This window comes from Neophocaena asiaeorientalis, unplaced genomic scaffold (genome assembly GCF_003031525.2).
Source record: "Neophocaena asiaeorientalis asiaeorientalis breed wild unplaced genomic scaffold, Neophocaena_asiaeorientalis_V1.1 scaffold104, whole genome shotgun sequence".
Lineage (NCBI taxonomy): Eukaryota > Metazoa > Chordata > Mammalia > Artiodactyla > Phocoenidae > Neophocaena > Neophocaena asiaeorientalis.
In genome coordinates, this window is record NW_020175679.1 from 1,913,850 (window position 1) to 1,927,002 (window position 13,153).

The window sequence follows — 13,153 nt, forward strand, 5'->3', positions numbered from 1 at the left end:
CACTCATGCCATCAGCCTGGAGGGACCCCCGGCAGGAGGGCACCGTCTGGGGCCCCTGGTATCCCCGGGGAGGAACGCTGTGGCGGGGCCTCAGCCTCTCCTCGTGTCCCCCAGGGATGTCACTGGGGGCCAAGGGCGCCTCCGGCCCGTTTCCTTCCGAGGCCGCGCAGTGGCTCTGCCTGCACGCCTTTCTGCTCAAGCTAGCTCGTCACCGCGTCACCTACAGCTGTCTTCTGGGGGCGCTGCGGACAGGTAGGCGCGGGTGGAGTGCCAGGCGCCCCTTCGTGAGGTGCGGGCCCTGCCCTCCGGTGCTGGGGTCCCTCCGTGCCTGAGGGGCAGGTGGGCGGGTCTCAAGCCCCCAGGTGAGGGGTACGGGTGCCCCGAGGGTTATAGGCCCCCTCCCTCGTCCAGGGGCCTGGCATGACCACCCGGGTCTCGCCACCTCTCCACCCCGCCCCAGGTCCTCGTCCTCCGTCTCCCCTGCAGCCCCCCACCTGTGTGTCCTTCCTCGCACCCCTGACCCAGATCCCCCTCGGGCCTCTGCCGGACAGTCCCCATGCCCCCGGCAGGGGTGGGGTGCTTGCCCCCTCCTGAGGTGCCCGCCCCAAGCCCGCCTGCACACAGGGTGCTTGGCAGTGTAAGTGCCTGTGGGCCCCGGGGAAGGGCGGTCTCTGGTTTCTCCGGGGCGTAGGTGGGGGTTTGGTGGCCTGACTTCAGTCGCTGCCTTGTAGCCAGAGCCCGACTGTGCCGGCGGCTCCCGAGGGCCACTCTGGCCGCCCTGGAGGCAGCAGCCGACCCGGCCCTGACCGCAGACTTTAAGACCATCTTGGACTGACGGCAGCCCTGCTCACAGACTGGGCTGGGCTGGGCTCTGGAGCCTGGTGGGAGGGGGCAGCCCTCAAGTCCTCAGGGAAGCAGGGCCCGCGCGCCGTGGCCTTCCCGTGACCACCGGGAAGCGGCAGGTGGGAGAGCCGGGCATCGGGCGTCAGGCGTCTGGGCGGGGCTGGGGGGCCCTTTGTCGCCCCCTTCCCCTCGCTGCAGGGGCTGCCCCGGTCTGGAGCGATGGCATATGTGTCCCCGAGGGCACGGGGCGGCACGTGGGGCTGAGTGGTGGGCGTGGGCTCCTTCCTGCTGACCTGTGCAGTCAGTGCCCAGCCCAGCCGTTCACACCCACCTCGGGAGCAGTGCCTGCCCCGGGTGCCTCTGCCGGCTGCATCCGTGGTTCACGCCCCGTGGCGCTTTCCCCAGAAGCGAAGGGCCCAGTCAGCTGTTTGAGGCCCGGTTCCACCCGGCCCCGCCCCTGCTTCCGACCCCGCCTGTCCTTAAGCTCTGCACCCGCCCGCGCCCCCATCCCCATCTCTGGGCCCTCCCCGCTGGTGCCCTCTCAGCACATGGCCCAGGTCGTCCTGATTGCACTCCTGCACCACCTCCTGTCCCCCCGCCCTGTCGCCCCAGTGAAAGGAGCCTTTGCTGATCGGTTTCACAGCTTACAACTGTTCTCTGAGTTTGTATTAAAACGCGTACTAGTGAGGACTGTGTTCTGTAATTACAAACACGTGCACCTGTTGGGGTGCGAGATCCACGTGGGTTCTCGGCCTGGCGGGGGTCGGAGGGGGCTTCCTGGTGGGGGGGATGTGGAGGGAGGGGCGGGTGGCTCAGAGAGGGCGCTCCCATGGGGCCCGGCCCAGCACCCCCCACTGCTGCAGCCAGCTCTGGCCAAGCTCCATGGACACGTGGGAGAGGACGGACGGGAAAGGTCTGAGGTCCAGGACATCGGGATTCCTCCTGAGCATGTTTCTCCTCTGCCCGTTACCTTCTCAGTGGACCGTGGGATTCTCCTCCTTCCCGAGGGCTCTGTGGAGTGGGCAGTGAGGGCCGTGCACACGGGGGTCCCAGTCCGGCCCCATCCCTCTCCCAGAGTGCTTGTCTCCTCACCTGTCCCCACGTGCTGGACCTGGGCAGGTGGGCATGCTCAGGCAGGCAGTCCCTGGCTGTCCACCCCGTCTGCCCCCCTCTGTCATCTGGGTGACCTGCGTGCTGACCGCTGTGGGGCTCCTTTGGTCACGTGCTGTCACATCCGCTTAGCCGGACTCGGGCACAGCGCCTGGGGAAGAGCACGATAGGCCTGGGAACAGGGCCTTCCGGAAGTGGGGGGCTCTTCAGGGGGGAGCTGCTCGGGTCCCCGAGGGAAAGGTCTCTACGGGAGTCTTCCTCATGCACGGGGGCCTCCCTGCACTGCCGGGGCATATGGGGCTCTGCTCAAGGTCAAGGATCGTGCCTCGGGGGGCCGTGTGGAAGACCCGGGGAGAACGGTGGTCAGCCCCTGACCGGGCCATGGCCAAGTGCCCCAGAGGGCTTGTCCAGGGAGCCCGGGGGCTTGGAGGCAAGGGGCAGATTTCAACCTGGGCTCCCCGGTGGGGGGTGGACCACGCAGATGCCGCCCCCACACACGTGGTTCCGCCCAGCAGGGCTGGGAATGTGAATCAAACTATTTCCAGGTGGTGCTGGTGCTGCTGGGGGGCAGGGAAGTTGGAGGCTGGTCTGGGGGCTGTCTTCCATGCAGCGACCCTCCGGGATGGAGCTGACAGAGGCTGGCTGGGTCCAGCGTCAGGGTCAGGGCTCAGGAGGTGGGTAGGGGCGAGGTTGCAGGGACACGGCTCAGCCGACACCAGTAGGATCTGAGGTGCCAGGGGGCTTGTGTGAGAGCAGGACCCCCTCGCAGCAGCCCGTCGGGGTCCCCGCCTCCGCGTCCAGCCTGGCCTCAGGTCCCCGTGAGGTGCCTCCACCCGGAGAAGCCAGCGCCCGGGCCTGCCCTGCTCTGTCTGCACTGAGGCTGTGCCCTTCAGAGCCCCGCGGGGCACGCAGCAGGAGGGGCAGCTCAGGGGGTGACCTGGGGGCCGGCGATCTGCCCGGTGCCCGGGGCCGACACGGAGGCTGGAAAGCAGCATTTTGATGACCTTGAGTAGCTCCCAAGGCTTCCTTCCAGGATGTCCCTGCTGGGTCCACAATGATGTGGCAGGTGCCGTCAAGTGTACGTTGGACGGGGCCGGTGCTAACGCAGCCCAGATCAGCTGAGCGTGAGTGCAGGGCGCCTGCCGGGGTTTATGGCTGTTGCCCGTTTACTGCCACTGCTGCAGCGTCCGAGTGACCGAGCGTTTATGATGGACCCAAGTCCACAAGCGCATCATAAATAATCAGTGTGGGACTGACCCCGCCCACCTGCTGCCGGCCTGGCGGTGCCCCTGCTGGGAAGGACTGACCTGCCGCCCAAAGCGGAGAGTTCCCCATGCAGGGGGAGGTGACCTGGACCCCACAGCTGCACCCCACTGACCCGCCACCGGCCACCACAGGCTCCCAGCACCCCTGGACCTGTTTCTGGCATTTCCAGAAACAGGTCAGTCATGGCTCAGTTTTCTGACTTCTACATGCCTCTAGAACCTTGTTTGTCTACTACATGCATTTTGTCCCAATTTTACTCAAAGTCACTTGTATTTTTACTAAAGTGTAAAACCCTTGGAAAGGGCGTATGCTCTGGTCAGGCTCAACTGAGTAAGACCTCACTCTGATTTATCTATTTTATAAAATCACCATGCAGACTGCCGAGTCTCCTCAGGGTGAAACATGAAAATAATAAAATTCTGAGAAGCAAAGAAAAAACATCTAGTTTCTAGGGCTTCCCTAGGTCTGAACCGCAGGTGAAGGAGCCTCTGACTCCCGTGCCCCCAGATGTGTGCACAGCCAGAGAAGCCAAGGTGTGAAAGGCACGAGGGGCAGGAGTGAAAGCAGGGCACAGACGATGCCCGGGGGCCCTCAGCCCCACGGCTCTGCTCCCCTCACCACCATAGCCCTGGGGTGTGCTGGCGCCCAGCCATGGGACGCTCACCTGTGAAGGGCGCTGTAGAGCAGAGGGCTTCCCAGACCTGGCAGCTCAGAGTCCCCCAGGCGCTGGCGGGAGAATAATGACCCCCAAAGACGCTACACCCTAATCCCAGAATCCACGTCACTGGACGTGGCAAAGGGGCATTACAGGTGCAGGTGGAGTTTGTAACATCAGCTAACCTGAAGCCGGGACGTGATCCCGGATCCCCTGGGCGGACCCACTGGAAGCCCAGGGTCCCTGAACGTGGAGGAGGGAGGCTGAAGAAGACTCACGGCCGTGTTGGCTTTTTGATGGAGGAAGGGGCCGCGTGGCACGGAGTGGGCGACGTGCGGGCCGCGGGCTCCCCGTGCGGCTTAGGACTCCCTTGGGGGCACTCTTGGGTTAACACCCGCTTTAATACTCAGCTCCTCTGAGGTGGGCTGTAGTGCAGGTGCTTCTGTTTGCTGGGGTCTGGGCTGCCGAGGGCGGGGAGGCCCCTCACGCGTGCCTGGCCTCACCGTGGTACTTGTCAGCTGGGGGCGATTCAGCACCAGGGACAGCGTTTGCCCCGCCTGGGACTGGAGCTTAGTGGGAAGTGTTCCCGGCACGACGCCAAGGACACACATGGTCTCCTTGAGTGAGGCCGTGGGGCTGGGGGCTGGAAGCAAGCCCGTGTATCCAGTGCCCAGCGCCTTAGAGCTGACCTCTGGCTGTCGGAGGAGGGCGGGTGGAGGTGAGTGGGCTCGAGAATGGGCAGGTCTTGGCTGAAGGAAGGACCGGGCGTGAGTGAGGGTGGCCTCCCCCTGGAGGCAGTCGAAACCTGCGTGATAATCGGCCTTTTTGATCATTCCTGACACATTTGACTGAGAAAGTCTCTAAAGAATAAAAGGCAGTGCTTCTGAGCCCAGCCTGGGAAGAGGCCGCCTCGCTGCTGGCTTTCTCGCCGCAGCTCCCTGGCCTTTGAGAGCGGGATGGGCCGTGCTTCTGTGACGATTCTCTGCATTGGGTGGCCCGAACGTCGGTCGAGACGGACCCACGTCCCCGAGAGTCCCCATCACGTGCAGCCGCACCAGACCCTCCCCGTGACTCCGGGGCTCCAGGTGAAGAAAGGGGCTTCTATGGGGCGGGGCCTCGTGGCAGAGAGCGCAGTCTGCTTTTCCTTGGAGACCGGCCCTGCCTGCAGGTTCCCAAACTCGCGTGGCACGAGACCCCTCGGCTGTGGGGTGTGGCTGGGCTTTCCCAGATGCCCCCCTACCGCTGGCCTGGCTGTCGGCACCCCCGTTGTTTGCCCGTGGAGTCGCCGGGTACAGTGCCTGGCCCCCCGCCGCAGGGCCCAGGAGGCAGACGGTGGGCTGTCCCCCATCTGGGGAAGTGCGTGGACTGCAATGTCGGAGCTGGGCTGTGCCACGAGCTGGTCTGGAGGGCGCGACCGTGTCGGGAGCAACGACCACGGGCCTCGGGTCAGGCGAGTGTGTGCTGGCGTGGTCGGGCTCTGGCACAGGCAGGGCCCTCCCTGCCACCCCGGCCCCAGTGCCGGGTGAGCAGCGGGGCCACCAGGACCCACAGTGCAGGCAGGAAGGACAGGAGCGCGCAGGTGGCCCGCACCCAGCCCGGGCAGGCCTTCTCCTGCCCCGAGGGGAACTGTGCTGCAGGACACAAGGCCCCAAGGTGGGCATCGGACAGGGGACAGGTCCCGCCACCTCCACTCCCGGACGCAGCGAGGCGGACGCTCGGCCACAGGGGCTGTGTTATGTGGGGCAGCTTCACCCCATCTCTTCCCGAGACGAAGCACCCAGGGTGGGTGGATGGAAAAGGCCCACGGCCGGGGACCACTCCCTGGGGCAGCGGGGACTCGGGCAGCTGAAGCTCCGGGGCTTGGCGGAGCCTCTCGTAGGGTTTTGGCTCTGAGACAGGCCTGGGATCTGGGGCGTCGGGTTCTGGAGACAGCCACTGCGCACACCCCTAGGGGCTGCGGGGTCTGATCCGCTGGGCATCGTCAGACGCTACGCTCCCCCCGTAAGGGGGGCAGCACTGCCACCCGAGCTGAGGCACTGTGGCGAACAGGACAACAGCCTGGACAGGACGGCCAGGCCAACAGCCACGAGAAGCTCTTTGAGAAACATGGCGCCATTCGTCCTGTGCCTGCCTGGTCCTCTGGGGCAGCTCCTTTCTGGGGAGAGCTTGAAAGCGGCTGCTTCAACACTCCAGGCAAGGGGCAGCTCTGAGCCAGCAGACAGCCGGCAGGTTGGCGCGGCCCACGCGGCGCAGAGCACAGCCTGGGGCCAAGAGCTGGCTCGAGCCGGGGCCACGTGCGCACGCAGCTCACGCTCTGACCGGCTCGGTGGCGGCTTCTAGTCTGCGACCCGGCTGGGCGTTTGCAGAGCCCATCCCCACGGCGCTGGGGAAGTGTGGCTTGAAGCCACGTCCCTGTGGGAGGGGCTTCAGGGACCTGCGAAGTCACCGGAGTCTGGAAACTGCTCCTGTCCTCCCGCCACCGACTGAGGCCCTTGCCCAAGGTCACCGGGGCTGCTGGAATCGGCACCGTTGCCCCCGGGGACATCGGGGGTCTGGGGTGGTCTCAGAGCAGAAGCAGCCCACGTGGCCCTTAGGGCACGAATGTCCACCGTGAGGGTCCCCTGGGCCCCGGAAGGCACCAGGGAAGGACCAGGCCGGGTCTGAGGTGGCCCCGGTGCTCCCGGACCCCCACCCAGAGACCTACGTGTTGGGGGTTCCAGGCCTTGCAGCCCGGGGTGAGCTGGCCAGGAGGGCAACGTAGGCCACAAAGGTGGTCGGCAGCAGCAGGGGGCTGACAGCCTTCCAGGTCACCTGCCATTAGAGGCCAGGCCGCGCCCAGTCATCCACGCTATGTCGTCACAGAACCTGCCCCAGAGGCACTCAGATCTGCCACGGGCTCCGATCCCCCAGCCGCTCGACCAGTAGCCTCTGTCCTGCCACAAAGATGGAGCCCATGGGACTGCCCCACTTCCACCCTGACCTTTGCCCCACATCTTCCTGAGTGGCCCCCGGACCAGGCAAACTTCTGGGGTCCTGATGAAGACCCAACCCCCAGGCCAATGTGTGGGGAAGGCCAGAGGGGCAGGTCAGCCTGGCCCAGGGAACGGCGGGACCCGTGGATTTGGCACTGGGGGCGGGGAGCTCCGGCTCTGTGAGGGGTAGAGAGGCCTCCGCTGGCCCGCTGTGGGAGGGAAGGCGGCACCTGACCCGGGCCCCCAGGATGGGGACAGAGGCCCAGGATGTGCAGCAACCACTGCAGACCCAGGAGAAGGTATCAGCCACCCAGGGGCCGACCCTCCTGGGGCCTCTCCCCTTCCTGTTCCCCCCCCCCCACCAGGCCACTCCTCACGGCTCCTGAGGGTCCCCTTCTGAGACCCACAACCTGTTGAGTCCAGGGCCTCACTGTTCCCCCCTCATCACCACAGACCACTGCCTCTTACTCCGGTGTCTCGAGGCGGGCAGCATCCCTCCGGGGACAAGCCCGCTGTCCCAGTGCCCACAGAGCAGCATGGAGGCCCTGGCATTTGGGGCCTGTCAGGATCTCCTAAAGGCACAACGTCCAGGGTCATCTGGGCAGGGCTACGGTCAGGGTGACAGGTGTGAGTCCAGGCGTGAGTGGCCGTGGAGTGACAGATGTGCGGGCAGGTGTGAGTGACAGGTGCGCCGCAGGCCCGGGGCAGGTGTGGATGGGCAGGACCAGTGTGGGGCCTCCTCAGAGGCCTCCAGGATGGTGGGGCTTGGAACCCTGGGTGGGGCCTCCTGGTGCCCTAGTGTCCACCTGTCCTTGGACTTTAGGAGTCCCCCCGCATGGCTGGGGACTGGTCGTTTTGTCACTAGCGTCCCCACAGCCCAGCGGGTGGGTCCCAGGGGTGCATCTGTGGACAGGTTTGTTTGGGGAGGGAAATCAGATGGTCCGTGTCATCCCGCAGCTGTCCAGGAGACCGGCTGCCCGATGCCCACACGTGTGTACTTGGGGACGCTTGGAGCAGAGGGGCGGGACCCCTGGAAGCTGACTCACCGTTTCATCCCATAAACATAAATGACACCAGCCACCTCGGAGAACGGGAAGAGGTTCAGGTCCAGGGAAGCGACGTAGCGGTCAAAGATCTCGAGCCAGTAGTTTCCCGCCCGCAGCGTGAAGCAGGCGGGCCAGCCCTGGACCCAACCCCCGTGTTCAGGCATCTCCCTTTGTCCACTCCCCCCAGCATGTCCCCCTGCACCTACGGAGCTGGAGGACGTGCTCGGATGGAGTGGCCTCCGTGGGCAGTGTGGGACGGAGTCCCCTCCCTGACCCTCAGCTTCCCGTGACGATCCTTGAGGCACTGAGCCAGAGCTGCGGGGTCAGGGCCCTCGCGCCCTCATGGACATCGGGCAGAGTGGACAGAGGGTAGAGGCAGCAGGGCAGTGAGGGCAGGCCCTGCAGGGAGGCCTGGCTGTCCACTCACCTGTCAGGGCCTCCTTGGGGACCCATCTGGGCATGGCCTTCAAGTCCAAGGGTGGTGTGACGACGCTTTCCGTGTTCCTGAGCGTGGACGTCAGGCCCAGGCTGAACAGCATCCCTGAGAAAAACATGGCCCAGACGGGGGCCCCCGGCATGTGGAGGCGCCTCCGTGACGACGATGGAGGCCAGGCCTGTGCCCGGGGCGCTCTGCAACGCAGCGCATCCACGCCGGGGCACGCGTGCGCACCAACCCCCTCCTGAGTCAGGCTGTGTTATAACAAACTACAGGTGCACCTCTGAAGGAAGGGGACCTGTGCCCCTAAATCCCCTGCAGCAGGTGCCGTGGGGCCTGGGGGCCTTGGGCTCAGGAGCCCATCCGACCGCTGTCCCGAGGTCCTGCCCCCTGACTGCCCCCGGCCTGCTGTCCCTGTCCCCGCATCAGCTGGCCCCGTGCGTGTCTCCTCCAGACACAGCCTGGCTCCGTGGCTACGCTCAGGCCCCTCTCCCTGGGCTCTGGGTGCCCACAGCTCCCACTCTCGGGTCAGCCTGGATCCCCGCCTGCTGGGCAGGGCCCGTTGGACCTGCTGCGTTTAGGCCGTGGGGTTTTCTAGGAGCTCAGAGAAGCGGGTCACAGGGTCAGCCCCGATCCCTTCACTGCTGACCCCGGCTCAACGCCTGCAGCCACCTGCAGCCTGGCCACAGCCCCTGGGGTACCTTATCCAGGAAGTCCTCCAGGCAGCAGGCCTTCAGGGGGAGCCCGCCACCCGCTCGGGCCAGGTGGAGTTAAGGCGCGCGAGGGCCTCCCTGGAGATGCTCTGGTTGGGGAGATTGAAGGCGTTGACAAGACAGAGGATGTTTCTGCAGGGTGGCAGGTGGGGGGAGCAGATGCCCTAGGGGCGGGCCCTGGGAGGCCCGGCCTCATGCACAAACGGGGCACAGAGCCTGCAGCCTCGGGGCCCGGATACAAACGGACCTGCTGCTCCCCGCCTCCCCGACTCGAGGGCCCGATGGCCCTGGGGGTGGCGCTCCTAGAGCTGCTGCGGGGGGGCAGCTCTTCTCGTGCCTCCACGTCTGTCTCAGGGCTCGAGGCTCAGACTCCGCGGGGCTTCCACGTTTGCGAATTCTCCTACTCGCTAGAAGGGACTTGTCACCTTGCATCCAGTCCCCACACCATCCCGAGGGCATTTGCGGACGTGTCCAGAGTGGCTGACGCGCCCGTTCCCGCCAGGCCCCCGCGACGCTCTGCCCTCTCATCCGCGGAGCTGTAGACAAGCCTCTCCCAGGCTGGCTGCGGCTGCGGTTTTCGCATTTTTGTCGGTGATTTTGCTGTTTAAGTGCTGTCCAGTGTCCCAGGTGCGACAAGGAGACGGGGATGAGCTGCTGTCCCGCGGGGGTGACGCTGCAGCCTCTCCGGAACATTCCAAGAGGCGCACTTGCTCAGCAGTGCCCGGAGCGCCTGGCGGCTGCCCTTCATCCCCCAGCGCAGCCGAGCAGGGTCAGGACAGGCGTCCCCCCACGCTCTGCTGACACGGCCACTGTTCCGCTGGCCGTCCGGGGCCGTGGGGACGTTTAGCAGTGCCCAAAGGGCAGGCTTGTGCAGCTCTGACGGGCTCCAACCGGTAAACCATGTCTGGAGGCCACCAGGCCGTCCGTCTAACGTGGTAGCTTCAAGGGTGGGGGCATCCTAACAGCGTCAGCTCCCGGGGCTGTTGTGACAAACGTCCTCAGCCTGGGGAGTCTTAAAATAACAGGGATTCATCCTTTCCCAGCTCTGCAGCCAGCCGTCCAAGATCAAGGTGTGGGCAGGACCGCGCTCCCTCCGGAGGCTACAGGAGACGGTCCTTCCTGCCTCTTCTAGCCCCTGGGGCCCAGGTGTCGCCGGGCTTGTGGCCACGTCCCTCCAGCCTCTGCCTCTGTGGTCACCCGGCCTTCTCCTCCGTGTCTGTGTGTCCCCCTTCTGTCTCTTATCAGGACACCAGCCATTGGATTGGGGACCCACCCTGTACAGGACAACCTCACCTTAACCAGTCATCTCTGCAAGGACCCTGCTTCCGGGTCAGGTCCCATCCCAGGTTCTGGGTGGACCCTCCACCCCACTGCTCTGGGGAAACAGAAGGTCATCTGGGGGATCCCCACGTGGGGGCTGAGCTCGGGGCCGCCTCGCCCCAGAGCCCGAGGGCACCGTGGTCACCCGTCCAGTCAGCGCCCGTGGTCGCTGGCCGCCTTGAACCCCAGGACAGAGAAGACAGTAATGGGCGCACAGAGGGAGGTCATGCCGTTGACCAGGGCGAAGGTCACCGCGTCCCTCTTACAGTTGTTCCTGGGCAGACACGCGTGTCATCAGGGCCGCCGGGGGCCGCCTGTGCTGGACCTGGAGCACGGTGCTCTGCTGTGCTCTGAGGACAGCTCAGACCCTTCCCCACCGACGCCCTCCCTGCATCTTCAGGGACTTTCATGGCTCACACTCACCCCGTGGTCCCACCCCCTCTCCTGCCGATTGGCCCGCAGTCGTGCCTGGTGCCACGGCCAGTCCATCCATAAAAGGGCGTGGGCCTGGCGTCTATTTTAAGTAACGAGGTGGACACAGGCAGTATTTCTGCTTTTATGGCCACATGCGTCACACAGAGGCAGCCCCCGGTTATGGCCTTGTTCCGGGGTTTGATGACTCAGGTTCTCTTCCTGCAGCCGCTCCGGAACTTGCTGGAAGCTGCCCCAGAGGGCCCCAACCTCCCGGCCCTTAGGGGATGACTCAGTAATTACCAGATCTTGACAATCTGTTCTTATCAGAAGCTCACACCAGATCACTCTCCATCCCCGGCAGGAGGTCACGGCAAAGAAGTGCTTGGTGTGTCTCTCTGAAGCCTGGCTCCCTGCCCCCAGCCCGGCCCTACCTGGGCGGGTTGTAACTTGCAAAAGTGATGTGTCCTCCGAAGGCCAGGGACAGAGAAAAGAATATCTGGGTGGCTGCATCCAGCCACACCCGGGGGCTCTGCAGGACCTGCATCTGCAAGGAGATAGGGGCCCGAGATCAGACAAGCTGCCCTGGCCCAGTGCCTCGTGTTCTGGAATGTTCCCAGCGTCCCTGGGACACTCCCACGAGCAGTGTCACCTGCTCAGGCCCCAAGAAGAGTTTGGGACCGCACACGAGGAGCAGTTGACATGGCCAACTCCGGCTGCCTGTTCGTGATGTGTAGTGGCCCCCCGGGTCCCAGCCACACGAGACGTGTGGCCCTGAGCGCTAGGGGCACCGCCCTCTCGGGGCTGGGAGTCAAGGCTGAGCAGCTCGGACTCAGGGTGTTTGTACTGCTCCCCTCAGGCCCGGGGTTTTGGGGACTTGAGGGCCAGGTGGGGCCCCCGTGCACACAGTGCCTGATGTTTCTGCTGCTAGACCCGGCAAACCTCCACCTGCTTGCGTACCAGGGGCCTGTCCCTCCCCCGGGCAGGGCTCTGCCTGGGAGGCTGCGGGATGAGCCGGGCAGCCCCTGGGGTCCCGGGGATGCTGCGGCCCCGGAGACTGTGGAATGGCCCAGTGGTCCTCGCCTGGTGGGGCTGCACTGCTGGACGAGGGCCCCAGGGGTGGGACGTGTGGGTCCCCAGCCGGCCTCCCCCCTGAACCCCCATTTCATAGTGGTCCCCATGTTCCAGACCGAGTCCTCCTCTGCTCCCTCCCCTCCAAACCTGACCCCTGGGATCCCAGGCTGCCCCTCCTTGTGACCGCACCTCTGCTCCCACAGCCAGGGGTTGGGACGAGCTGGGCTGGGCAGGGGACCCGGCTCGCATGCTTCCAGAGCCCGGACCCCTGGGGGCTTGGATTCGGGACCCACTTACGTCGGGACCGAGAGGAGCAGGTGCGGGAACAAGGCCATGAAAAAAATTGCCTGAAAAAGGCAGTCTTCTCAGTGTGTCTGTTCCGCGTGAACCCTCGAGAGGGGTGGGTGTACCGAGATGCTTGGGTCTACTGCCACGTCACCCATGGGATCCGGGAGGGGATGGTGGGGTGTGAGCTCCAGTCAAGCTTGCGGCGTTTGGGGCCCCCCCTGAAGCCCATACGTGGACCCCGCTGAGGAGGGTGATGGCCTCCCCAGGGTGGGCGGACTCCCCCTCGCCCACAGTCAGGCCCCTCTTCCTTCCACGCTGAGGCCCCCAGCCGGCCGCTTCTCAGGGTCCATGGGGCCACACACCTGCCCACACCTTCTCCCGCAGAAGGACCAGCCCCCAATTCTTTCAGGGTTGAGGAGGGGTCTGCACACACGGCATCTGCAAAAAATAAATCTGCGAGTGGATGCCCTTCCCTCCTGACCCCCAGACCCCAGTGTAGACACTGGGGAGCTACCCAGTGCATCTTCAGGGACTTTCATGGCAGGATTATTCGGGGTTTCCGGCTGGCTTGTTGCGACCGATGGCTGCTTCCAAAATTCCAGTCCCCTCAAGCTTGGAGCCCCTCACGTGAGAGTAACCATCACCCTCACGTGGTAACCGAGAAAAAGCACAGGCACACATGCACACTCGGACCTGCAAACCTCCATAATCACGGATCGGGAGACCTGGTAGAAATGCACAGGATTTCGTCACAGTCATTTAAAGGACAGACATATAAAATATTAGACTTATCCAAGCCCAGAAGGAAGAGAGTGTGGGAAGCCCTGTGCTAGGTGCAACTTGAAAGGCAGGCTTGGGGGCTTAGGCTCAGGCTCCCCTGGTCCTTATTGCATGGAGACCAGGTAACTATCAATGTTTTTTCTCATTGTCTACACCTCTTTAAAAGATAATCCACTGTGTGAAACAAAAATGCTGAGATGGGGCTTCCCTGGTGGCGCAGTGGTTGAGAGTCCGCCTGC

The 13,153-nt window shown here is 64.8% G+C and overlaps 2 protein-coding genes across 2 annotated transcripts in view; one reads left to right on the forward strand and one right to left on the reverse strand.

Annotated features, from left to right (window-relative positions):
• Window positions 1-1,515, forward strand: part of TERT (telomerase reverse transcriptase) — a 20,476-nt gene extending 18,961 nt beyond the window's left edge. Inside the window, exons 15-16 of the mRNA XM_024731989.1 lie at window positions 115-252; window positions 732-1,515. Of these exons, the coding sequence (XP_024587757.1) occupies window positions 115-252; window positions 732-835 (242 nt within the window). The 3' untranslated portion in view covers window positions 836-1,515. The remainder of the gene's footprint in view (window positions 1-114; window positions 253-731) is intronic.
• A 1,143-nt stretch (window positions 1,516-2,658) lies between these two features.
• LOC112390896 (sodium-dependent neutral amino acid transporter B(0)AT3-like) overlaps window positions 2,659-13,153 on the reverse strand; it is a 20,084-nt gene continuing 9,589 nt past the window's right edge. Inside the window, 18 exon segments of the mRNA XM_024731980.1 lie at window positions 2,659-2,890; window positions 3,884-3,945; window positions 4,378-4,569; window positions 5,115-5,275; window positions 5,380-5,500; window positions 6,579-6,619; window positions 6,622-6,708; window positions 6,711-6,739; window positions 7,893-8,029; window positions 8,167-8,231; window positions 8,320-8,477; window positions 8,479-8,522; window positions 9,030-9,073; window positions 9,076-9,173; window positions 10,507-10,635; window positions 11,207-11,319; window positions 11,715-11,829; window positions 12,144-12,193. Coding sequence (XP_024587748.1) covers window positions 2,659-2,890; window positions 3,884-3,945; window positions 4,378-4,569; window positions 5,115-5,275; window positions 5,380-5,500; window positions 6,579-6,619; window positions 6,622-6,708; window positions 6,711-6,739; window positions 7,893-8,029; window positions 8,167-8,231; window positions 8,320-8,477; window positions 8,479-8,522; window positions 9,030-9,073; window positions 9,076-9,173; window positions 10,507-10,635; window positions 11,207-11,319; window positions 11,715-11,829; window positions 12,144-12,193 — 1,878 coding nt within the window.